At 44.4% G+C, this 27,194-nt stretch overlaps 1 protein-coding gene across 1 annotated transcript in view; it reads right to left on the bottom strand.

Annotated features, from left to right (window-relative positions):
- The window catches only part of PLBD2 (phospholipase B domain containing 2), a 277,840-nt gene extending 261,615 nt beyond the window's left edge, over nucleotides 1-16,225 (bottom strand). Inside the window, exon 1 of the mRNA XM_086943253.1 lies at nucleotides 15,967-16,225. Coding sequence (XP_086799379.1) covers nucleotides 15,967-16,169 — 203 coding nt within the window. The 5' untranslated portion in view covers nucleotides 16,170-16,225. The remainder of the gene's footprint in view (nucleotides 1-15,966) is intronic.
- Nucleotides 16,226-27,194: the final 10,969 nt, after the last annotated feature.

Below are 27,194 nucleotides of genomic sequence, written 5' to 3'. Positions count from 1 at the left end.
TGCTCATGGTCTTGATGGTGTCATCGACGCTCACGCTGGTCCAGGCTAGTAAGGGCACGTGGTCGATGGTGTGCGGAGGGTCTGTTGTGTTGCTTTCTTTTGGGGCTGTCTGGGTGTTGAAGATGTGGTGGATGTCTGCTACCTTGCGGTGAAAGAAGGTGGCGAGGGAATCGCACAGGGCTTGCGACAGCAGGATGTCATTGGTGTTGGAGCTGGAGTTAGAGAGCTCCTTCATGATGTTGAAGAGCTACTTGAGGTCATGTGCGTTGTTATCGAGGCGGCCTTTGAAGGAGGTCTTTTTGGCAGCCCTGATGAGGTGGTGGTGGTTGCGGACGGTGTCCTTGTGTGCTGCATGGCTGTCTGACGTTTGTTCACTGTGCCATTTCTTCTCTAGTTTCCGGCAGGCTTGCTAGGAATCTAGAAGTTCTGCTGTGAACCAGCTGACGCTCTTGCTGGTGTCTCTGTGGGGGGGGGGGTTTCTTCAGCGGGCGAGGGTGTTGGCGCAGTCCTCGATCTAGCATCTGAATTTGTGGGCAGCGACGTCAGTGTTGGAGGGTTCGGTGGGTGGGCTGAGAGCGAGGTTTGCATGTAGTTGGTCTTCGGTGATTTTGCTCCAGCAGCGTCGGGGGACCTGTTGGGTGCGGTGGTGTGTTTCTGGAAGCTGAAGTGGATGCAGCGGTGGTCAGTCCAGAGGAGTTCGGTGGTGTGGCTGATGGAGACGTGCGGGCTTGAGGAGAAGACCGGGTCGAGCGTGTGGCCAGTGGAGTGGCACATTTACTTGACACATTTCTCCCTGCTGCTCACAGTGCCCATTTCTTTGTTCATATATCTCTCCCTGTTGCTTAAAGTGTGCCCATTTCTTTGAACATATCTCTCCCTGCTGGTCACGTTAGCTTCTTTAAACTCGTCTTGTTGCTGCTTACAATGCCCATTTCTTTGAAAACATATTTCCACTGCTCAATGTGCCGATTTCTTTGCACGCATCTCTCCCAGCTGCGCACAGTGCCCGTTTCTTTTCAATGAGACGGCAGCTGAATGGTAAAGAATCATTTGTATTATTAACGCATTCTCTGCCATGAAAAGGAAATCACCATCCAAAACCCGAGCCTAGAGCTACGGACATTGCAAGCCCCTTAGATTCACACCAAAATATTAAGAATTCACCAGTCAATAGCTTGCAGCCAGCAGCAGACCAGCATGAAATCTGTCCCACCGGCCTTTTCACATAAAAATGCGCTGAACCATATCAAACCTTTAACATGCCAAGCAAAGGCAACAAGCATTGGCAAAGCCAATAGGTCTCCCTTTTGGGACCTTATAAGTGTTTAGCCGTGCAATAGTTGATGTTGTTGCACCAAGGATATTGTGCTGGATAAATAAACACTTATAAGGTCCCAAAGGCGAGACCTTCTGGCTATGCCAATGCTTGTTTTTTTCTGTTTCCTAAAGCTGGATATAAAATACGTGAACTACATGAGAGCAATATGCAAGTTTACCTACTCCTCGTTTTGGGATGAACATGGGTTTATACTGTGGTCTCAAGAACAGATTAATTGTTTGGTCGTGGCACAACATGTCGGGGAAGTGCGGTTGTGGCAGTGAGCAGCTGCCTGCACCGGCAGCTGAGACAAACAAGCAATGGAGAGAGGCATGCAAGGCTTAATGAGCCTTGACAGAAACCCGCATGGCTGCTGGGTGTGTGTGCATGTGCGTGTAGCCAGCAAAAGCCTCTGGTAGCACTTTGAAAACCCCACCAACAAAATGTCTTGCAGCGCAAGCGCTGGCTCAGGTGAGCCCTAAAAACAGAATCAGTAATTAAAGCGAGCATGAGTGCTCCCTCCACAGCTATAAAATACACTATAAACCCAAACGCTCTCCTTTATAAAAGGGAAAACAGCCCTCTTTAGGCGAACGGTTCTGCAGACTTGGCTCGGGCGTTCCTAAAGCAGACGCAAATTGTCTTCGATCTGTGGAGTCCAAATAAAACAGGCATCGTCAACTCCCATGATAACTAACAAAAGTCACGAACAATGGTTAAATAGTATATGATATATCAGTTCTGGTGATGCAGAAAAGAATGTGCAGAATAAAATAGATTATGTCATGGAAACGCCTCAAGTGATCTCCCAAAAATATACAGACTGTATAATGAAAGATAAGTCCCAATTGAATACTGTCAGTGTGTCACAGCTTGTGTCATGTACAAAGGGGAGGGGGGGGGGGGAGCACCATGGAGGGAGCAATGTGTCTGGAAGACCTGGCAGCCTCCGAGAAAACAAGCAGTCGAAGTGAATGCAGTGGGAGATGTGATCCGCGCACTCTGTGGGAATCCTGAGCGCCTTGAAGCCTGCACACCGCTGACCCTCTCCTGTGGCAATACCAAGCGCCACGATGCCTGCACACCGCCAGTCCGCTCCTGTGGCAATCCAGAGCGCCATGATGCCTGTACACCACCGGTTCACTTCTGTGGCAATTCCGTGCTCCATGATGCCTGCACAGAGCCGGTCCGCTCCTGTGGCAATCCTGAGAACCATGATGCCTGTACACCGCCGGTCCGCTCCTGTGGCAATTCCGAGCGCCATGATGCCTTCACACCTCCGGTCCGCTTCTGTGGCAATCCTTAGTGCCGTGATGCCTGCACACCGGCAACCCACTCCGGTGGCAATCCTGAGGGCCGTGACACCTGGTGTTTTCCTGATGGAGTAAGGAAGCGAATTCTAGAGAGATGGGGGCTTGCTGCGGAAAGAACGGCCCCTGCTGTTACTCTCCTAACTCAAGCAACAATGGCCTTTTTGAGGTTGGCTGAACACAAGGGACAAGAGGGTCAGTAAGGTACATAGGAGGATATGAGGATTAGCAAGATGGAGACCCCTGGGAGTGCAAGATCTTGTGAGCGATACACAGGGTCTTAAAGAGAATACGCATGGCCATGGGGAGCCAATGTAGTTTACAAAGAATTTCGGAAGAGAGTATAGCTGTCTGACTGTAGCATTTTGGGCCAGCTCGAGTGTTCTAGTCACTGACTTGTTGGTTCCCAGAAACAAGATGTTGAAATAATATAGCAAGGACAGAATTACCACTTGAATGATGCTTTGTCGGGTGCTAGGGTCAAAAAGACCAAAAATGGGTTAGAGACATCTCAAGGGACCGAAACAGGTGTCCAATACCGATTTGGCTTGAGCCTCAAAAGGTCAACGTGCTGTCCATTGAAATTCCTACGTTTTTGATGTAGGTCTTGGGTATGGAGGGGCCCACAAGGGAGTCGGGCCACCAGTGGCCACCCCAAGAGTGGGTAACTTTTCCTAGTAAACATATTTCCATTTTGTCCGCCTTCAGGCAAAGGCAATGGACGTTCATCCCCTCTGCAACAGCTACCAATCCCTTTTCGAAGATGGGCACATCTAGCATAAGATTTTCAGGGAAGGAGAGTACGAGCTGGGTTTCATAAGCATCTGATATTAGTGCCAGCCACAAAGATTTGACAACCTGTGCCAATGGCTGAATGTAAACTTTGAACAAGGTGGGGCACAAAGAAGAGCCCTGGGGAACACTGGTGTAGAGTGTGGGGTTGGGAGCTGTGGGGGGTCTGGGGGAGACCTGGAAGGAGCGCTCTGATAGAAAAGAGACGAACCAGGACAGCGCTGCCCCACCAATGCCAATGTTCTGTAATCATTGGAGTAGGATTTTACATGGGACTGTGTCAAATGCAGTGCTAAGATTGAGCAGAATCAGGGCTGAAGATCTGACTTCATCCAGGGCACTACGGATTGTTCAGTAACAACAAGAAGTGAGGAATCTGTGCTGTGCGCTAGCCTAAAGACATTTGGGGAGGTGACCAAGATATGGTTATCTTCAAAAACTTAGTTAGAATGACATTACAGTGTCTCTTTGTTACCTTTGCAAAAAAAAGGTACGAGGGAGCAGGGCAGAAGTTTTCAGGTTTAGAAGCATCCATAGACTGTTTCTTCAGGAAGGGGATGACTTTGGGATGCTTACAAGGGCTGGGTACACAGGCTGATGACAGAGAAATATTTTATTCTAAGCAGGGTGGAAGGCGAGGGTCCTGAAGCTTGAGAAACAGACCTGGTTTAAATGGATCTGCAGGTGAGCCAGAATTGACTTGGCTACAGAAGGCTAGCAGCTCTGGCAGACACAGGAGATGTAGCAATTTGAGCAAAAGCATAGGATTGCTAGCAGCTGGCGGTGCTGTACCATCTAGTCTCACAGAGGCAGATGTCTTCTGTCTTGCCAATTAAATATTCTGTGTATTTCTCGTAGTGTGCACTGGAGGCTTCAATAGGGTAAGATGAGAGTACTGTTTTTAATCAGGCTGTTCGATAGGTTAATAATTTATTTAGCAAGGTTGTTGCTGTTCCTAATTTTATTTGCAAAATGTTCTTCTACCCTTACTTTTTAAATCAATTTATGGCAGGATTTGACGACTGCTCTATTTTGTATTTTTTGGTAGAGGTTCGTATGCTTTCCTCCAGGAGCGTACTAGAGCCCTACAGTGCTTTTTGGCGAAGATAACATTCAACCAAGGCGCAGCATGCTCTTTCCTACTAGAGACTTATCCAGCAGGGATAAAGACAACTAAGGATGAAGTGAGCCAATACTGCAGGGTGTTAGTTGCCTTTGAGTTGAGGGCAAAATGGTGGCAGTTACCCTGAATAAAATCCTCAAATATTTGGGGGTCGAGCTTGTACCAGGGGCGTTTGAGGATCAGGTCAGGAATGGACGTCTGCTTTTGGCAACGCAGTGGGGATCGTGAAGTGGTCAGTCCAGGGCACGGGGTGGGGAGCTGCAGCCAGCAGGGAGCGGAGGTTAGAGAACACCAGGGCAAAGAGGTGGCCAGCTAAGTACATGTTGCCAGTAACTAATTTGGTTAACTATAAAGCAGCTGGATCATCTATACTATTAGCAATATTACAATCATGGGTGGTATCCAAGCAAAGATTATGGTCTCTCAAGATGTTGAAGTTGGCTAATTTGAGGATCAGTGGGGCAGTGAAGTTGGTCAGTGCCTCCCTAAAGGCTTTGAAGGGCCATAAGGACGACATATTAGAAACCCCGAAAGAGGGGAAACTGCGGTTCTGAGAAATTTTAAAGAGGAAACTTTCGCAGTCTGGAATAGTGAACAGGGTCAGCCTACAGATGTAGCTATCTCTTTAGATTGCGGCAATGACACCTCCTCTGCCTCTGGTTCTATTGAAATTCTTCAAGTGATACCCGGGGGCTGTGGATGTTTGGAGTGCTTTGGTTCTGCTACTGTGGCCTGGCCCAGCCAGGTTTCTGTAAGAAACAGGGCATCCGAGGCATTGTCCTGAATAAAATGCAACACAGCAGCATGGTGTTTGACCAGGGAACGACAGCTGATACTGTGAAGCGTATAATCCGTGAACTGGGGCAGGGTCGCGGGAGGCAATCTAGTAAAAGTACCAGGCTGACTGATCTTAAAACAGCAGAACTCGCAGCGGCATGGTAACCCATCTGGGGCACACCTGTGCTCACTGCAGAGTCATGGGGGGAGGGAGTTCTTAAGAGCACCGAGTTCACCATGGGAGTAAACTAGCAGATGGGAGTTGAATGGGACAGGGTCCCTGGCACCTGGTGCCGTCCAGACGAGGATGGGCCCAGATGGGTTTGCATTTGGTGTGTCAGCCGCGCATCCGCTGCGCAAAAGTGCTGCTGCCTCCATTAAATGCCTGGGCGCTCTAACAGGATCCTCCCAGGCCGTCACTGATTGGTTCCCCCAAATCAGAGCGATGCAACTGGTATCAGGGCAGTCGACGCTATCGATTGGGAAGGTGCTGGCAATGCAAGGCAAATCTCAAGAAATACAAGTTAAGTGCAAAGTGGTATTTTAAAAAAAGTTAAAAACAAGAATGTGTGCAATTAGCATCCATGTAGCAGTGTTACATCGGAGATAGTGATTACGGGCAATACTGGTTTAACAGAAAATGCTCACAGCATTTTCTAGGTTGGGTTTTCTATTTGTCCCTCGTTTATACTTCCAGATCTGTTGAAGGGGACTACTCTCATCATTAATCCCGGATGTCAACATTAAAACCCAGGTCCATGAGGAAACACAGTAGCTGCAAGTTACATATGTTGAACTATGGGATAGGAAGATACTGGGGGGTCCAGGAACGGAAGTGGAAAATTAACAGAAGGAAAATTTAAGATTAGTGGAGTGAACAGCCTCAAAATAGGAAGACTTTAAAGCAGTGATAAGGGGTCAGAACGTATCTAAAATAGCTTGAAAAGGCATGCATGATCCAAAGAAGAGAGACAATGTTTTCAACTAGAGTATCTGATAAACCAGGGCATGCGACTCAAACAGCATTTATTAACTTTAAGGGGATACTACAGAATCATTTTACAAAATGAAGCCAGTGCTTACTTCCGTTGTCTAAAACTACGCTTACATTAGGTAGGCAATAAAGCCAGTACATTACTTCATTGGGTAATCAAATGCTAAGAAGGGCACCTACGACAGTATTTGAATTTGAATTTGAAGGGTTTTGTATAGCGCTCGTACACCTGGCGGTTTCTTGGCGCTCACTGGTAACAGCTACTCAGTTGGTCGGAAGAGGGGGGGACGGTAAAGAGAATCAGGATGGAAAGGCTTGGGTAAAGAGAAAAGTCTTGAGATCTCTGCGGAAAAGGGGGTATTGAGTGCAGGATCTGAGGGACAGTGGGAGAGAGTTCCAAAAAGCTGGGCCCGTGGTAGCGAACCTGGAACCACCCCATTTCTTCCGTTTGAAACGGGGAACCACGAGAAGGTGGTGAGAGGAGGATCGAAGGTCTCGTGATGGAGTATAGGGTTGAATAGCTGAGTTGATGAAGGAGGGGGCGGATCCTGTCCTGGCTTTAAAGATAGTGCAGCCGAGCTTGAATAAGACGCGCTGCCGGACAGGGAGCCAATGGAGGGAGATAAGAAGAGGGGTAACATGGTGTGATTTAGAAAGGTTAAAAACCAGCCGAGCGGCCTGGTTTTGAACCAGCTGGAGGCGCCTCATGAGGTAGTCAGGCATGCCATGGTAGAGGACATTGCCATAATCTAGGCGAGATGTCACCATGGCCAGTAGAATTAGTTTGAGCGCGTCTGGGGCGAAAAATCGTGAGACTCTGTGGATAGTTCTGAGTGAGAGAAAGGCTGATGACACCACGACAGAGACTTGGGAGTGTAAGGAGAGTTGGTTATTGATTTTGAAACCAAGGGTTTTGACAGAGGATACAGGAGTGGGTGGGGGACCTAGTGATGGGGGCCAGAAGGAGGAGGACCAGGGACTGGAGCAACCACCTGTCAACACCAACTCCGTCTTATCGGGGTTGAGTTTCAGGTGGTTGAAATTCATCCAGTCCTGGATAAAGGTCATGATGGACTGAACCTTGGACATGGACTCTGGGGCAGAGGAAAGGTGGAAGATGAGCTGGAGATCATCTGCATAATTGTACACAGAGACCTCCAGCTGCTGCAAAGCAAAAATGAGGGGGGCGATGTAGAGATTAAATAAAAGGGGGGATAGTGAGGAACCCTGGGGTACACCACACTGGATGGGTAACGATTCCGCAGAGAACTCTCCCAGACGAACCGCCTGAGTCCGACCGCTCAAGAAGGAGGACAGCCATAGTAGGGCTGTTCCTCGGATTCCCGCCGCCTCGACCCGTGAAAGTAAGATGGTATGGTCCACGGTGTCGAATGCGGCGGAAAGGTCTAAGAGGATCAGGGCCTGATGTTGATCGGTGTCCATTCCTTGTCGGAGGTTATCCAGGACTGATGTTATGACTGACTCAGTTGAGTGGGCTGGGCGGTACAGATCAAGGACAAAAGTGACATTATTAATCAAATGACAGGGAAATAGCAAGCGTGCTTGTACAATTATACACATACTGTTTTTTGGTCACCATAGTTTAGTTATGATTCTGATTAATTCCGGGTTTCCATAGCAAATTGATTTTCGTGGTTTGCTAATATCTTTGGCAGAGTTTGACGCATATTCCCGAAAATTTCCGCCTAAAACTTTAAGCCAACACAGCTCCTTCCTTCAAAGTTTTATGGGTTTTCCGCCAAGTAGGTGGGCCAGAAAAAGGGGAGGGGGTCCCAAAACACATTTCCCCCATCAATTTCCCACAGGAAAATTGAACCTCGATACAGCAAAATCTGCAGAATAGAATTTATCAAATTTGGTTGAAAGCTAGAACATGATCAAGAAAGTTTGGTTTGGGGGATTTGGTTTAAATCTGTTCAATAGTTCTTAGGAAATAATGTTCAAAATGTATGTACATAAAGCAATTCTCTACCTATGCAGTAGACTTGTAGAGTAACAAACATGCGATCTGAATGGCAGGCTGCAACAGGAATAGAAAGTTGCTGATGCCATTTTATGACTCGGGACTTGGTGTCCTTGCTGTAAAGAGGGGGGGGGGGGAGAGAGACAGAGAGACAGAGATCTCGACTGGAATACAAAGTGTTATCGTAACCACCACAGACTGGAGGTGGTAAGAACAGATATTGTGAGACAGTGGCTGGGCAAGTGGCACCAGAATTCAAATATTGCTGTGAAAACATGGGCTGGTGACAGATGGTTGAGGACACTCAAAAAGATCTGTCAAGATATGATGAAGAATGCCAAGAATGATAGAGGAATCTTCAATTTAATATTTCACTTCAATAAGTGAACGTTTATGGCGGCAGTCCTACGATCCTGAGGCCAAATCACTATATAAGTCAGCTTTGAATAAATTTCAAAAGCTAAAGCGGTCCACGATGAGAGGTTACTTCTCACAGTTAATTAAAAAAGCTGAGAATTCCACCAAAACCCTCTTCAAGATAGTGAAGGATTTTGTTAATCCTCCTGCTCTGAAGGCCCAGAGCTCTCCTAGTCAGACCCTTTGCAATGGACTCTCTGATTTTTTTCAAGATAAAATCATTAAGCTATCCTCTTCATTTCAATCAATCTCATCCTCCCCTATGACCACTGAGCCTGGCACTCTGAAATGTTCATTGAATTCCTTTGATGAAATTATGCCTGATATAGCTGTCAAATTACTCCGTCAGGTAACCTCGGGGTCACCATAGGGCCCAGTCCCCGCTAAAGTGATGGGAAATCTTGCTCCGATCCTAACCAACCCTCTCCTCTCTATATGGAACGCCTCTTTAACCAGAGGGCAGTTCCCCACATTGTGGAAACAGGCCATGCTGGTTCCCATTCTAAAAAAGACGGACGCAGATCCCTCACAATTTTCCAACTACCGGCCAATATCTCTCCTTCCCAAACCGGCAAAGATTCTGGAAAAGGTAGTTCAGAGGCAATTGTCTCACTACCTAGAAATAAATCAGCTGCTGCACGACTCCCAGTCCGGCTTTAGAACCGGCTTTAGCACAGAAACTGCTCTGCTAGAGGTATCGGAGACGATTCGAGAGTGTGTGGACAGGGGAGAGGAGGCAATGCTGGTCCTCCTCGACCTGTCCGCCGCTTTCGATACGGTGTCTCATGATATATTACTGGATCGTCTGCAGCAGCTGGGTATCGGAGGCACTGTATTGACCTGGATCAGTTCGTTCCTTACTGGGAGGACTCAGAGAGTTCTTCTGCGGCCCTTTGTATCAGAAGATAAACCTCTCCTGTGCGGTGTGCCTCAAGGCTCGGCCTTGAGCCCTCTGTTGTTTAATGTTTATTTAGGCCCTCTTGCCAGAGTGGTTGAGTCGTGGGGGGTCAGGGTGGTCTCTTACGCTGATGATACGCAGCTTATTTTTTCTTTTAGAGACCACTCTGATCACCACTTCTTTAACTTCCGCAACTGCCTGGGCAATATTTGCTCTTGGATGGCTGCAAACCATCTGGTTCTAAACGCTGACAAAACGGAGGTCCTATTTTTTAACCAAAAATCTGCCCCTCCCACCACCCTTTGGTGGCCTGCCGTTTTGAATCCGCCTCCTATTCCAGCTCAGTCTGCCCGCAATCTGGGTTTCCTTTTTGATAATACTTTGTCCTGTAAAGCCCAGATCAACAAAGTGACATCCGCCTGCTTTGGCAAACTGCGCATGATCAGGAAGATTTTTCCTTTCCTCCCTTTGGACTCTCGTAAGACTGTTGTCCATGCCCTGATCACGTCGCATTTAGACTATGCCAATAGTCTCTATGCAGGCGCCCCTCTCTACCTTGTTGAAAGGTTACAAGTGGTTCAAAATGCAGCCGCCAAATTAATTGGAAATATTCCCTTCCGCCACTCTGTTGCTGCTTATCGGAAAGAACTGCACTGGCTTCCCATCTCCAGACGTATTCAGTTTAAAGTCCTGATCCTGGCCTTTCGTGCCATCAATGGCTCTGGTCCTGCCTACCTGAGTACTAGACTTAAACTATCCCGCTCTGTCAGAACATTAAGATCTAACAGCCTACGTCTCCTGGTGGTACCCAGATTTCGCCGCGCCAGGAGCGGTGGCAGAACGTTTGGAGTGGCTGCTGCCAAATATTGGAACAGCCTCCTATTGGACCTTAGGTTTATCGACTCAGAGCAAGTGTTCCGTCGTAAACTTAAGACCTGGCTGTTCACTCTCCCTTAAATTTCTTTCTCCCTCTATCCTACCTGCTCCGGTCATTCCCCCTCTGACTGACAAGTATTCTGTAGCACCGGGACACCCCCTTTGGGGGTAGCTGTGCGCTCTAAGCGCTCCCTAATAAATAAATAAATAAATAAAATAAATAAGACGTGCTAGGAACTGGGTGGTATACATGAGGAATACATCTTACAAGTAGATGGTAGATGCCCTCTGTACAGGCGATACTTATGACTAATGCAGCTGAATATAAACTGCCTTCTGATGAGAAGGTTGAAATGATGACCTACAAATGATAAATGATTTAATGTCAATTGTTATGTTCAACTGTTGGAAAAAATTATGAAAAAAGGATTCATACATACATGTCAACAATCCTTATTAACCACAAACAGTTTTGAAATTAGTATGCTGCTCTACGGGATAAATTGAGCCAAATTTAGAGAGGTGATCAGGCCAGTAACTGTTGGATGTCTTGCAGGCCCCAGGCATTTCACCTGGGCTATTAATGTCATAGGCTGGGGCCATCCCTTTTAAATACTGCCTGGGCCAAAGACTGATGCTCATTTCAGGGCACTTAAGGATGACTCACTTTGACATGTGATCAGCATAAAAATAAACCTCAAGATCATGTGCTCAATGTAACACGTGTTCAGTAAATAATACCGATGCAGACAAAAACGGTGGCACAATTACGAAATCACTTTTTCTCTCTCCATCAACTAGGGCACTGAAACTCATGCACTTACTCATATTGTCACATGCATTCGACCATCATGTTGTAAGTGGGAGGGTGGGCGATTATGGTCAAGCTACTATCTTACGAGATGATTGATCAAACTTTAGGTTTTGTGTTGTAGCCACTCCTATGAATATATGTTCAACAATGAATAAACGAACATTGACCATAACAATTGTATTCCAAAATTATATTAGAAAGAAACAGATGTTGGAAGTTAGGCACTCTAACCGATCCCTAACAAGGGGGACAACTAGCTAGACAAACAGGTGTACTCACACCTCCCTAAAATCAGGAGAAAGTGAAATCTTACATAGGGTATTTTACTTAAAGAGCAAGTAGAAATAGGAAAAGAATTAGGCATCCAAAGATTTGACAATGGCTTTTAAATTCCATTAGTTTTAAATAGGAATGTACTTCTAGATTGTCTCCAGCGGAGTTGGAAAAGCACCCCCACTTGTGAACTGCCTGTTGGAGAGATGAAAATGTTATATTCTCCTGTAGGTCTAGCATTTTAGTCCAGTTGAATTCTTTTAATGCTTTTCCTATTCTTCTCATCGCTCCTTTACACCACAGTTCCCATCCCACCTTTCTCAATCTTATCATCCATTACACGCTACACTACGCTACTCCAATACATATATCGATCTTGGCCTGACAATGCTTTGAATCTTCTATTCTCCGTCCAGTTGGCCCCTGCTAACCCATGTCAGCTTGTTGGCTCCACCATAGATAGCTGTTGTTGGCCAGTAGCTCAAACGTCAAACAAAAATTCATGCAAACAACCCAACAGAAGAAGATTTAAAGAAGGAAGCAGCCAAACATTCTTAGATAACCAAAGCACAGCGTTATTCTCCACACAGACTATGGTGATTGAATGATTATACATTCTTCATTAGACAAGGGCAGCCAACATGTGTTTCGTCTGAAGACTTTCTTTCTGAAGGCTGTGGATATAAAGATGGTCCTGAGCCAGATTAAATATTCCTGTAGTAACGCAAACTCCAGCTGCGTGAGACCATGATAAGACTTGTAGACTGGCCCTTATCTGGCATATACTTTGGGAGGCTGCACCATTCTGCAAGACTTATCATGGTCTTGCGCTGCTTGATTACTATCCCGCTGACAACTCTCTTATGACCGTCCCTATTTTACATCTACTGAGTGATATTTTTACAGAATTGGTGTTACAACAGGATTATTGAATCTGGCTCAGGACCATCTTTATATACACAGCCTTGAGAAAGTCTTAGGAGGAAACGCGTGTCGGCTGCCCTTGAATAATAAAGAATGTAGAATCATTCAATAACAGTAGTCTGTGCGGGGAATAAAGCGCCTATAAAAACACTCTACAATTCTCGAATAAGATTATTATATCCCAGTTACACTTGAAATACGGACTGTCTGTGTGTGGTTTGGTTGTTTTATGTAAATATTGGCAACTGATTTCCTGGGTTCCGGCCATGACTCCCCAGGTGACCACGCAACAAAATAACTGTGTTCTCGGTTACTCTCAGACCATGTCAAAATTTCTCTGTGCTACCATTTATGTGCAGGGTGTATGGCATAGCCACCGTTTCTTTCAAGTGAAACATTCTTAGACCCTGCTCCTTGGTCACCCTATACAGTCACCTGCGGTCAGGTATTGATAGAGAGGTAGACAAAAATGAGGAAGTGGAGAGGTAGAGGTAGTGGGAGAAAAAGTAAGAAAGAGAGGACAAGATGCAAAAGATGGCAGCGGGAAGAGAATGGGGGTGGGGGGGGTCTGTGAAAAGATTGCCACCAACTTCTTTGTACAGCCATCCTCCAGGCCAATCTATGGTGTATTAGTGCTACAGGTGTTGGACAGAAGTCCCAAGTACGGCCTTACTTTATCCAGGTGAATCTACATGTCCAAGTCTGAAAGCTGTTGCTGTAAACATCAGAGATTATCAGACCACCTTTTCCTACTGAACTTCCTTCCCCCTCTGGAACCTACCACCCTTATTCATGTCTCCTAGACCTGCTGCCATCACATCTCCGCTCCTTTTTTGTCTGGTTTGAAAGCATAGCTGTCACCAGACAATTATGTGAGAATCACCAGGAGAGGGGCCTTGACTCTGGGTACATGTTGGGCACCAGAAGCACGTTTTGATTGGGTAGAAGTAATGCGCTTCCACAAGGTGCTAAACACCGTTGTGATCATTTTGTTTATTTATCCAGCTGCCTGAGCTTGAACTTTCAGAGGCAAATAGGCAAATACATGAAATTGTAATGTTGTTGGTAGATATATTTATTTTAGTTAACTAAAACCGTTACTTTATACCGTAGAAAACATTAACTAGAAACAGTCATACATATAACGATCATTAAAATTGCAGACTACGTTCTTCAGGATTTCATGAAAAGCTTAAACTTTGGAATGGTTAAGCCAGACGTCGCATACAGGTTTTCTGAGTGTACTGTTAAACATTTCACCCCAGAGCTTCTGATTTTCCCTACAACCGTACAGAGAACCTGCCCATTTAAAATGCTAATACAGATAAAACAATCATGAGATACTGGCGCTTTTGACCATAAAACTGCGTGATATTCATATTTCCCAGAGGTCTATGTTTGTACAAAGCTATGCTATTTAAAGCGGAGAGGAGATCATGCTCTGTTGTGGATTAGATTCCCAGCCCATTTCCCTTACATATGTGGCAGTATTGCATCAAATACTCTTCATCCTAATGTGGGTAACAATTTCGAGCCGTGCCTTTGTATAACCTCTTCCATGATATCAGTTGTAAAGTACAGAAGTGACCGTGCAAAGTTCACAATAAAGTGCAATGATTAATATTTAAACAGCAACGCTATTAGTGTCTAAGATAACTAGATATTTTATGGTAGTTTCTCCCACAGCTTCACATATGAATGAGGGCAATCTAAAGTACATGGATTTTAGGTCTGGCTTGATTGTGCATTCTTAAAGTCAGACCTGTTGGCATTGCCAATGCTTGTTGAACTGCTGCCATCACTCAGCCTCCTCCCCAGATACAGCTGCCACCAGTCAGCCCCTGGGCCCAGCTATCATCACTCATATCCACCCCCCTTGGCCCAGCTATCACCACTCAGCCCCTTAGCCATTGGCCCTGCTGCCACCACTCGAACCCTTGGCCCTGCCGCCACCGCTCAGTCCCTTGGCCCTGCCGCCACCGCTCAGTCCCTTGGCCCTGCCGCCACCGCTCAATCCCTTGGCCCTGCCGCCACCGCTCAGTCCCTTGGCCCTGCCGCCACCGCTCAATCCCTTGGTCCTGCTGCCACCGCTCAGTCCCTTGACCCTGCTGCCACCGCTCAATCCTCTGGCTGTGCTGCCACAGCTCAATCCCTTGACCCTGCTGCTACTGCTACATACCTTGACCCTGCTGCCACCGCTCAATCCCTTGACCCTGCCCTGCTGCTACCGCTCAATCCGTTGACCCTGCTGCCACCGCTCAATCCGTTGACCCTTCTGCCACCGCTCAATCCCTTGACCCTGCTGCCACCGCTCAATCCCTTGGCCCTGCCGCCACCGCTCAGTCCCTTGGCCCTGCCGCCACCGCTCAATCCCTTGGTCCTGCTGCCACCGCTCAGTCCCTTGACCCTGCTGCCACCGCTCAATCCTCTGGCTGTGCTGCCACAGCTCAATCCCTTGACCCTGCTGCTACTGCTACATACCTTGACCCTGCTGCCACCGCTCAATCCCTTGACCCTTCTGCCACCGCTCAATCCCTTGACCCTGCTGCCACCGCTCAATCCCTTGGCCCTGCCCTGCCCTGCTGCCACCGCTGAATCCCTTGGCCCTGCCCTGCTGCTACCGCTCAATCCCTTGGCCCTGCTGCCACCACTGAACTCCACCCCCCCTTGACCCTGCTGCTGCCACTCAACTCCTTGGCCCCGCTGCTACCACTCAACCCTGCTGCACAACTCATTTCCACCTCTTGGCCCTCCTGTCACCACCCACCCCCTCTCCCTGTGGCCCTGTTGCCACTACTCCCCTTCACTTCTTAGACCTGCTGTCAACACCACAACTCCCTTGCCCATGCTGCCACCCCTACCATGCTGCCACTACTTACTAGCCCCCCACTTGGCCCTGCTACCATCACTCAACTCTCTACTTCGGATATACGATCACCTTCCAAGCCCTGCGCACCTCACTAATCCACCACCACCCTGTTGCCTTTGCCACTTAACTTGACCACCGTCACCCACATTGACCATGTTGCACCATCAACCTCTACCGTCACCCACTATCCTGACTTTGACCCTCCGGCCACCTCTCTAGCATCACCTTGAACCTGCAGCCACCAGTCGCCTGCACCTCCTCCATTTGACCCTGCTGTCACCACTCAACCCGACCCCTTTGGCATGCTGTCATCAGTCCTCCTCCTTCGTCATACTACGATCACACACTGCCCTGGAATCTGCTGGCCTCGCTCCCTTCTACCCTTCTTACTGGCCCTTAACTCCACAGCTTCCCGGACTTTAACACCTTGTTCCCACCCTGCATGCAGGGTGTCACACTGAGTCCCTGATACCCCAGAAACTCTGGATATTGCTGCTCTTACCCCCTACTGCTCCCTAACAGAGCCCTACATCGTGGGTCCTTCCAAGCTCACCCCAGAGTCTGCTGCCTTCACCTCTGCCCAAAACTTCACCTTACCCCGTTTCTTCGATCTGGTCGGTGAGGTTGGCCCAGGCCACAGCCCCCGGTACCCAGCCGGCGACTGTCCTGAGTTCTCCCGAAGGCTCCAGCACCACCGAGGAGCGGAGCGGGGGCTCCCCGGCTCCCGGGCGGAGCAGCAACACCAGGAAAAGGCAGACGGTCGGGGAGCCTGGCCGCCAGCGGGTCGAAAAGTGCTCCATGCTCAGCTGCCGGCGTACGTACACAAACTGCAGACTCTGCTCTGCAGCCGCATCATGTGGCCACAGGCGGGGACGGAGGCGGAGACTAGACAAGGAAGGACGAACCGCGAGGGGAGGAGCCATGAGGGGAGACGGCCCAAGGACGAGGAGAAGGTGGCTGTGAGGAAAGGGGAAGGGAATGAAAGGGCAGTAGAAAATTATAAGTTCTAAAAAAATATCAGTGTGTGGACTAATTAGGATAGACAATACAGCAGACGTCACGTCACAGGAAATGACGTTATCATTCTCATAGCTTGCGTGAGGGCGGATCTACTCTTCTTTCCATAACAGCCTGATGCTTATGTAAACACTTAAGGCGTGTTCCGTCGAGTCATGAAGATGGGAAGGTGTTTACTTTTCAAAAACATTTATTTTTCTTTAATAGTGTTTGTTAGGTCTGAACTGAGAAACACTACGTGCTTTGAGATCAAGACCATTCGATTTAAGGAGGTTATTACGCGCAGTCAATTTATATAATTACTCACTGCTGATAGTTTGTTCATGGACTGCTCATAAACCAATCGCGCAAATAAGGACACTCCACACAACTCTGCTATAGCATGAAAGGTCACTTTTTTTTATTAGGACAGCCAAAGACAGACTCCAAAACATTACCTTTATTAAACCAACACCTTGTATGATTTACCCAAACCTTTTTCCCCAATTGGTTTTACATCACCATTCCCAGGGGCGGATTGGCAATGCGGGCATTCGGGCATCGGCCGAAGGGCCGGTATCTCCGTGCCCTCTGTGGGCCGTTTTTTTTTCTCCCCTTTCCCAGCCGCACAGTGAAGCTGAATTAATTTCTCTGTCTCTGTCTCCGTGATCTCTGTGGACTAGGAAAGGGGAGAAAAAAAAACGGGCCACAGAGGGCACGGAGACAGAGACATAGAAATGAATGCAGCTTCACTATGCAGTGATTATCCGCTGTGGCCTCTCCTTCACCCCCTGCCCAGCAAAGCAATCAGGCTGAGGGTGGCTGGGGAGGGGGTGATTGTTTGCAAAAATCGGCCTCCCTGGGGGCCAGGTGTTGCTCAGGCCTTTGAGCCATTTTCACCTCGGCACCCCTGGGCCCACGCAGCACATAAACAGTGTTAGTTTTTTTTTAATTTAATGCGATTTTATATAGCGCGAACTTTACCAGAAGGTGTCAGAGCGCTTTACATAAGAATCAGTTGCGAAACATAAGGATTTAGGATTACATGCGTTACATAAAGTTACAAGCAGAACAAATTGCAAATGTACAAGATGTAAAGTCACACAAGGAAGAGATACAAACAGAAAGAAAAATTGCAAATGTACAAGTATGAAAGTCACTCAAGGAAGAGAAAAAATGGATATACTCTAAGAGTCACATAGTAATGGTAAAGAGTACAAAGGTCTACTGCATATACTAGTGATTAGAGTTATCTCTAAATACCTAAGGAAGGGATACAAATGGATATACTCTAAGAGTCACATAGGAATGGTAGATAGTACAAAGGTCTACTTCATATACTAGTGATTAGAGTTCTCAATATACATATATATACACACATAGTAGATTTTCTCAGGCAGAGTTCTATTAAGTGGGATGCAGTTACAGCACCAAGGGAGGGTGGGAGGGATACAAGGGTGTGGAGAAAAGGCAAAACAGAAAAGGGAAGAAACATTTGAGGATCGTCAAGGGGGAAACGAGGGAGAAGGGTACAAGATGAGGGAATGGACAAGATGGCGGGTCGGGGTCCGTAGAAAAACGGCAGAGGGAATAGTGGGCGAGGAAGAATGGGTTTCGCTGTGGGGGCCAGGTGATCTTTGCAACTTGCACCATCTTCACCTCAGCCTCCCCCTGGCTAACATGGATGACCCAACAGCTGTGTTTTGTGCTCCCCTGCCAGGACATTGCCCTGAGGCCTGGAGGGCTGGAGAGGGCTGATTAATTTACTAATTGCAGGGGCCTCACTGCTGTTCATGTGCTCCTGAGCTGAAGGTCTGGGGACTCGAGGGCTGAGTAGGTTAGTAATAGCAGGGGCTTCGCTGCTTATTAGGTGCTCCTTCCCTGAAGGGCTTGAATAATTTTGTGACAGAAAGGGGCCTTGCTGTTTTTTTAGTTGCTCAGCATGGCGCCATTGTCAACTTTCCCCCATGTCTCCTGTGCAAGAACAGTATCCTCTCACTTTAATTCATTTCTGTGCCAAACATCTTAAGGATTTTGGGGGCCCTGGGCCAAACATATTTTTGGGCCCCTGTTCGGAACAGATTTGAATTTATAATCCAATTTCTGATCTTTGATGCCCTCTTTCAGCTGGTCACTGGACAGTGCACTACCATACTTGTCCAAATTCCTAATGTATTTACATCTAATATTCAAGGACATTGACGTGTGTAACCAAATGGTGTTTCATGAAAGGGCACGCCCCTTGAATGTGGGCCACGCTCCTTAATTGTGGGCCACGCCCCTTGAATGTGGGCCACTTTTTTCGTCAGTGCCCGGGCCAAATTGTGATCCCAATCCGACCCTGACAAATGATTTTATTCTTTTCCAACAATCCCAAACTGTTTTCAATACCAATCCAATGTTTTTTCCTTCCAACTTTTCCTTTCCCACCTACCCTCCTAACCCCCCAGAGAGAAAGGATAAATCCGCTCTAGACTATCCTATCCCCTAAGAACACGCCTAAACAAACAACTCACACACAAGGAGCACTGTCAAGACTGCTCTAGAGTGACATCGCCTTTATTTATTTATTTATTTATTTATTACAAAGACAAAAACACATCTATAACATAAAACGCCCTACCCAAACTCTTTATCAGCTAAGGGCGGGTGGGTGGGTCAAAACACGACGCCATCGCTCCCTCACCTCAGCTGACTGACGACGCCCTCCCGCTCCCACCCCGCGCCTGAACAATCCCTCCCCTAAACCTCCCAACAGCCAATCGCAGCGCGTGGGATATCCCATCGCACAAATCACCCCAGGGGGACACCGGCTCATGCGAAGTCCCCCTGGGACCCATCGCCCAAATAAGGACACTCCACACAACTCTGCTATAGCACAAAAGGTCACTTTTATTATTAGGACAGCCAAAGACAGTCTCCGAAACATTACCTTTATTAAACCAACACCTTGTATAATTTACCCAAACCTTTTTCCCCAATTGGTTTTACATCACCATTCCCCAAATGATTTTATTCTTTTCCAACAATCCCAAACTGTTTTCAATACTGATCCAGCGGCCCTACGGAAAATCTGTCTCAACAATACTACCCAACACCATGATACTCACCATTAATCATAAACTCTTCACAAGGCCCATAAACGACTGAGACAAATATTGGACAACTGAATCATGTGACCTAATTAATTGGAACTATTCACAAACTATTTACACTTTATATACAACTGCAGTTTTGTCATCATCATATTTATAAAATTAATAACGGAAACATTTAATTAAGTCACCTAGGTAATGGATCAACTGATGGTAACAAGACTCACAATAAACAAGACCAGCTTGTCATTTCAAAATCTATTTTATTAATTTTATTTTCAAATAAAGAGCATTTTTAGTAAAGAAAATCTTTTATTAGCAAATTGAAAGCATCTTTAATCAAAGCTAAGACACATTAGACTGTCATTTCAAAACGGGTCAGCATGAGAAGTATTAAAGCTGAAAAGGTCTCATTCCCTAAATTCTATTTCCCTGACTAAACTTATTAAAACCTAAAAAGAAAAGTCATTAGTTCAGCTTTCCTTACGTGAGTCAAAAGTCCGACAGCATCTCACGCCCATCAGGATTCAGGAACGAGCCAGCAGCCCTCCTGCCAAGGGGCCAAGTTTTATATCTTTTCTCTATCTAAAACTAACTAAAAGAATACTGTTTCTTTGACATTGCGCATTTTGATTGGCTGACAGCCGTCAGTCCATGTGAGCTCATTGCCTTTTCAATCCAAAATTGTGCCTTTCTAAAACGTCTTTGTCCTTTGTCCGCAAGCGACATTAGCTTCCGAGGATTATACAACATCTTAGTTCGCTGCTTCCTCAGCTTGGCTGTTCTGCCGCTTCCTGTCCTTGGAGTTAAACAACACAGAGCACATATTGCGCAGTTCCATTTATTTGTTTACTGATGAACGAAAATGTGACAAACTTTTCCATTCTTTAACTGTGCTCGGCTCATCGCAACAGGACTCCAAACACCCATTAAAAAGCTAGGCCTCAGGCCTCTTTCTCGATAACTAGTATGCAAAGAAACACAAAACATTCATTAATTTGAGTAATGAAAGTCATTCTGTTACCCACCCCCTTTACTAATGTTAACCCATTAGTTTATGTTATCTAGCGCTAAGCACATAAAAGCAGCGTTTATAAAAACCTTCTTCACATGGGCCTCAGGATTCTCCACGAGCCTTTGCCACATAAAAGACACAACATAGACAAAAGCACATTTAAAATAAGCACATACCATTATTTAAACAGCCGCAATTAATGTTGACAAGACAAATAGACAAAGTTAGTTTATTATTTTTCAACGTACTCGCGATTGCAACAAAGAGCACATAATGTTAAACCCTTATGTCGTGAATGCATTTTAAAGTAGGTTGATTGGTACAAAATCGTGCAAAAACTCATTAATATAATTAATTCATTATGGAAGTTTAACTTCACGAGTCAAAACGTATTTAATTTCTGAAACTCGCTTCATCAACTCCCTCATCTGGTGATTTTTAAATCACCAAACAATACCAAAAATGTTATCAAAAATTTTAACTTTTGAAGACAACATGTTTTGAACACTCTTTGTGTTAGTATTTTCTAAACTACTGTCTCAGCAGTTTGTCTGCAACTCTCATATTGTGCTCTACGAAACTCTTCCATTTCTTTCTCCTTCTCCTGTTCCTTTCTGAGTTTGTAAATCCTTCTCTTTTCCCTCACATGCTTCTTCCTTTTGTGAATCATGCAACTAATTTTTAACAAAAGAGTCACTATAACTATGACTATTACAGGATAAAGTATTTTGCCAATAAATGAACTGCCAATCTCTCGAAACCAATTTCCAATTGCTGCAAATCTTTTACTCAAACGTTCTGTAAAATTGTCATCTTCCAGAGGTTCTATTTCAGAATGAAATTCAGTGATGTTTTTGATAAGCATCTCTATATTCTGGCTCTTATCTGGGATATATGTACAGCAATGCTGGACATGCAAAATCCCACAAACTCCTCCTTCTTTTGCCAGCAGAATGTCTAATGCAAGACGGTTCTGCATAACCATGCTTCTCGTGGCAACAAGTTCTGTGTTAACTAATTGGAAACCACTTGCGGTGTCTGTGGACAACCTATCTACAATTGTGGAAACCTTTCTGATTTTGATTGCATTCAGGGTTATTCCTACCATAGGAATTATTGCACCAAATATGTCACCCATGATTTCTGAAAAACTTTCCGTCCTGTACCTGTTCAGGTGTTTGCCAATTTCAAATGAACCTTCTGCATTTCTGTCCACATGAACATTTTTTGGAAAAACCAAACCAAGATAGCACGTCCCATACCAATGGTCTGGGAGGCTAAAGTAAGCTTTGTTCCCACAGACAAAATAAATTCCAGGGAAAATTGGGTCTTTGCCACCTTTAAATCCCCATCCCCCTATGATACGATAAGTATCCTCGCATTGACTTGCACCGACAAAATAATTGTCATATAATGTGTTGTCTCTCCTAATACAGAATTTTCCACTAACAGGATCATCTATGTGAATAGCAGCGTATCTATTTCCACCATTGAGCTTCTCATCCTCGAGTTGCCAACATTTGGATTTAGTTTATTTCAGCATCTCATTTCTCTTGTAAATCGCCCTTCTCTCCTCAACCAATTTCAGAAATGATTTTTCTTCATCTCTCATTTTGCATGTTAAATTGTTTTTATAAGCGTATTCATAGGTAAGTTCATTAGTCTCCAAAAATAATTCCCTCATCTGTTTGGCAGGTCTAACTTTGTTCAAGCTATTTACAACTTTCAGATTAGCAAAAATGTCATCATAATCTGAGTAATTGTACTCCAGACGACCTGTTTGATAGAACAAACTAGCTTTAACACTGCATGTAATGCCATAAGTAAGGGGAAGCATGTTATATTTAACCCCCTCTGAAACAGAAGCAGGAAGCTTCACACAGACATAACAATCCTTCACATCCATGACTTTTACATATTCTGACAAGAGTCTTGAGAAAGAATTAGTAGAAAAATCACCAACAGATCTATCTTGGTGGATCTCTGGTTTGTGCTCAATGATTCTATTAGTTTTGCCTGCTACCTCATGAACAGCTTGTTTAGTTTCAGCTTTACTTGTCATGTTAGCTTTGTAATTTTCTTTGTCTATCCCAAAAGGAAAGATGGCTGCCAAAATTAACCAAACCAAGATTATTAGGATCACACAAATAGAAGACATTTTACAGCATCTTCTAAAAATAGCACACCTTGAATTGTCAGTGTTAGGCATCTTTTTTTTTTTTTTTTTTACAAGAGTTTTTTATTTTTACAAGAGTTTTTTACTTAAATCAAAAACAAAAATTTAAAAATAAAGTAGTACTTATATACACCTCCCCTTTCAATTTTTTTTTTTTAGCAAGCTTTTCTTCGACCTTGCGTCTTACAACAATGTGTTTTTCCAGCTAACACAATTTCTTCGACCTTGTGTCACCTAACACAATTTCTTCAGCCTTATGCCAAAAATAAATCTCAACGTAAAAGAAAATGACCCTAATCATTGTCACTGGTTTCTTCCAAATCCTCCTGACTACTACTACTGATTTCCACTACTGGTGGTATTATTATATATGTCCATTCAGGGGACTTGTACTTTTGATTTGGCTTTAATGGTCTTTTTCCCCTACTGCTAATCACTTCAATTTTCTTTCCTGCTTGATTTTTCTTATCAGAGTCACCTTTTTGACTTGATATTTCATTAATTTGCTCTTTTGACTTATTCACCAATTTGAATTTCAAATTTTTGTCTGGCCAATTATCTCCTTTTCTTATGAATTTCTTCTTTGGCTCAGATTCGTTACATTCAGCTTTCCAAGCTCTTTTTCTGAATTTTCTTATTTCAGATTCTTCATCACTTTCATCTGAATCAGTCTCAGAGATCTCAAATTTATATTTAGGATCTTCTTTACTCAGCAGCTTCACTCCGTTAGGAACATCGTCCTTGTAGCTGATACTTGGTAATTCGTCTTCTTCTTCTTCTGGAATTACTTCTAACTTCCCAGTTTCAGAATTCTTGTTCCTGCTTTCAGAGCTTTCAGTCTGCTTTTCAATACTCTCCTGATCTCGATTCTCTTCGACTCGAATTCTTTTTCTGCTTCTTTTTCTAGAACATTTTCATCATTTTCTGAATCTAGAATCACAATCTCTAGATCTTTTTCATTTAATGCCTGATCATCTGAATCTTCCAGATGTCGACCTTCTTGTCGATCTTCAGAATCTGGATTCTCTTCAGGTTCTTCTTCAGAGTCTGAATCTGTTGTTGTGTCACTATCCTCATCAGGATTATCAGGAGGTGGTACACGAATGGTGTGACTCGCATGCACCCACCTTATCAGACCTTTGCATTTAACTGCATTTGTTGAGACTAAAATCACCTGTCTTGCTTTTTGCCACCTGGGTACTAAACAGTTTCTTCTCCGGTGTACTTTTGTTCTCACCCAGTCTCCTGGTAACAGATCATGAGCTTGCTCCTTTTCTTTTGAAATCACATCAGTTCCCACCTGATGGAATACAGAAGTTACCACATCAGACAAGTTCTTGCAGTATACCATAATAGCACTTTCATTATTGCTAAGAACTTTTCCAATTGGTACAAATGCTTGTCTAATTACTCTCCCCATAAGAATGTCATGAGGACTTAAGCCAGTCTTTTTATCTGGTGTGCTTCTCAAAGACATTAAGAGAAGTGGAAGTGCATCTGTCCACTTCATTCCTGTAGCTAGGCACATTTTTGCGATTCTATTTTTAATTGTCCCGTTAATTTGTTCAACAACACCTGATGCTTCTGGTCTGTATGCACAGTGTAGCTTTTGTTTTATATTCAGGGCTTCACAAATCAATTGTAACAATCTGTTTTCAAAATGTGTGCCACGATCACTTTCAACTGTAACTGGAAATCCATACCTTGGTATGATTTCTCTCAAAAGCAATTTTGCCACAGTAACTGAGTCATTGTGACGTGTTGGGAACGCTTCCACCTATCTTGAAAACAGACAGACAATCACTAGGACATATCTTAATTTATTGTGGAGTGGCATGTCAATGAAATCCATTTGCAACCTGGTAAAAGGACCACCCTCCCGTCCTATGGTTCCCATGCTCACAACTGTTTTTCTGTTTGGATTAATTTGTTGGCAGATCAAACATCTCTGGCAAAGTGACTCTGCAATAATCCTAAATTTTGGATTATACCATGCTTGTCTAAACAGCCTGATCATAGAGTCTCTTCATAATGTCCTGGACCTTGGTACATCTGTGCCATGTCAGCAATCATTACAGGTCTGTCATCTTTGTAAAATTAAACCTCATCTTCTTCCCGCTGTCTGCAACCTGCTTTAAGCCATGTGTTTTTTTCCTCATCATCTGCCTCATCTTGTAGATCCTTTACTCCTTGCCATGTCTCAACTACAGATATTAGCATGAGAGAGTTCAGAACATGTTCATTGTCTTTTTCACGATTAATTGAAAAATTGTTTTTCGCACAGTAACGTGCAATCTCATCAGCAAAAGAATTACCTTTAGTAATATAGTCCTCGCCCTTTTTATGTGCTGCGCATTTTAAAACAGCAATTTTTTCTGGTAACTGAATGCCATCAATCAATCTCTTGATCAATTTTGCATTCCTGATCGGTGTTCCCGCAGAAGTCAAATAACCTCTTTGAGACCAAAGCTGGCCATAGTCATGGACTACGCCATATCCATACTGACTATCAGTCACTATGGTAACCTTTTTCCCTTTTGCTCTTTCACATGCACGAATTAAAGCAATTAATTCTGCCACTTGAGCTGAACGAATTCCTTCAAGAGAGGAACCTTCAACTACTCCTGCAACTGTGCAGAATGAATATGCTGCTCTCAGAATGCCCTCATCTGTTCTTAGGCAGGAGCCATCAACAAAATAAACAAAGTCTGATTCTGGTAGAGGTACATCTTTTATGTCTTTTCTAGGTTTAGTGCAGTACTCCAAAACATCCAAGCACTAGTGATCAACATCAGTCTCATTTTTTATTTCAGTAATAGCACCATCAGGAAACAATGTGGAAGGATTTAGATTCACACATCTTGCAATTGAAACATTATCTGATCCTAGAATAACTTTTTCATATTTGGTCAATCTGTTACCCGATAGATGTTGTGTCTTGCTTCTGGTAAGAAGAGTTTCAACTGAATGAGGTACATATACTTTTACAGGAAACCCCATTATGATTCCTTCACTCTGCTCAAGACGTACGCTTGTTGCAGCCACTGCTTTTATGCAACCTGGCAATGCTTTTGCAACAGGATCAAGAACAGCTGAGAAATAAGCTATTGGCTTTCTCAGTTTTCCTTGTCTCTGAATCAGAACTGATTGCACAACCTTCCCTTTCACTGCAGTACAGCTCAAATTATTTATCATAGTCTGGCATCCCCAATACTTCACACAGACTCTTTTTTAGCTGCTCAAAAGCCTCTAACTCAGTTTTTGTTAGGGTAATTGGGTCTTTTATGTCTGCTTTTGTCAGTCTTTGCAGTGGTTTTGCAATTACTGATATTCCACTAATCCATTGACGACAATAACCTACCATTCCTAGAAACATTCTGACATTTCTCTGTGTTGTTGGAGGTTGTATTGCTCGAATCATTTTTATTCTTTCAACTGTCACTTGTCTGATTCCCTTTGCAATTCTGTGACCAAAATATTTTACTTCTTGTTTGCAAAACTGTAATTTTGCTGGTGACACTTTATGTCCCTCATCTGCCAAGCGATTCAAAAGCGTAATGGTGTCTGTCACACAATTTTCTCGTGTTTTTTTCAGCCACTAGAAGATCATCAATGTACTGGACCAATGTTGATTTTCCAGGCAAATCTAGATCTTCCAAGTATTTCTTTAGCAACTGATTAAAAATAGATGGACTCTCAGTATACCCTTGAGGGATACAACACCATGCTAAGATACGATCTTGGAAATTGAACGCAAAAATTTGTTGGCTCTCTGGATGCAGTGGAACTGTAAAGAAGGCATTACACAAGTCTATGACCGTGTACCATTCTGCATCGTGCGGAATCTGATATAGAATTACCGCTGGGTTTGGTACAACTGGGCAACATGGAACAACTATTTGATTAACCTTTCTCAGGTCCTGAACTATTCTGTAAGTTCCGTATGGCTTTTTAATTCCCATAATCGGTGAATTACATGGGCTGCTCTCAATTTCTTTTAAAACACCTTGTTTTATGAATTTCTCAATCACAGGAATGACGCCTTCAATAGTTTCAGCTTTCATTTTATACTGAGGAATGTTTGGGAAATCTATTCCTTGTTTTACAGTAATTTGCACTGGGTCTACATGTTTCATCAAACCCATTTCATCTCCAGTTAAATCCCACATTTTTGGATTAACTGTCTCTTTCAGTTCTTCTGGTAAATTAGTTTTATCAAAAGCAGGAAACAGTTTATTTTCTTCTTCAACCATTAGCATTGTTAGCTTGTACAGACCATCTTCTTCTAAAGTTTGGAGCTCAATACCATCCGGTGAGCAATATATTTTGCAATTCATCTTGCACAAAATGTCCCTCCCTAACAAGTTTACAGGACTGCTGTTACAGACTACAAATCTGTGTTTATCTTTGTAATTTCCAATCTCAATTTTAACTGGTTCTGTTAAATCTGTTTTAATATGTTGATTTGCTACACCAACTACTTGGATGGACTCACCAGAGAGAGGAAGGTTTTTAATTTCCACTGATCTAACAGTAGAACGGG

The sequence above is a fragment of the Lissotriton vulgaris genome, chromosome 11, assembly GCF_964263255.1.
Source record: "Lissotriton vulgaris chromosome 11, aLisVul1.2, whole genome shotgun sequence".
NCBI classification, from domain to species: domain Eukaryota; kingdom Metazoa; phylum Chordata; class Amphibia; order Caudata; family Salamandridae; genus Lissotriton; species Lissotriton vulgaris.
The sequence above is the reverse complement of the archived record's forward strand: the minus strand, read 5'-3'. Positions and strand labels throughout refer to the sequence as shown.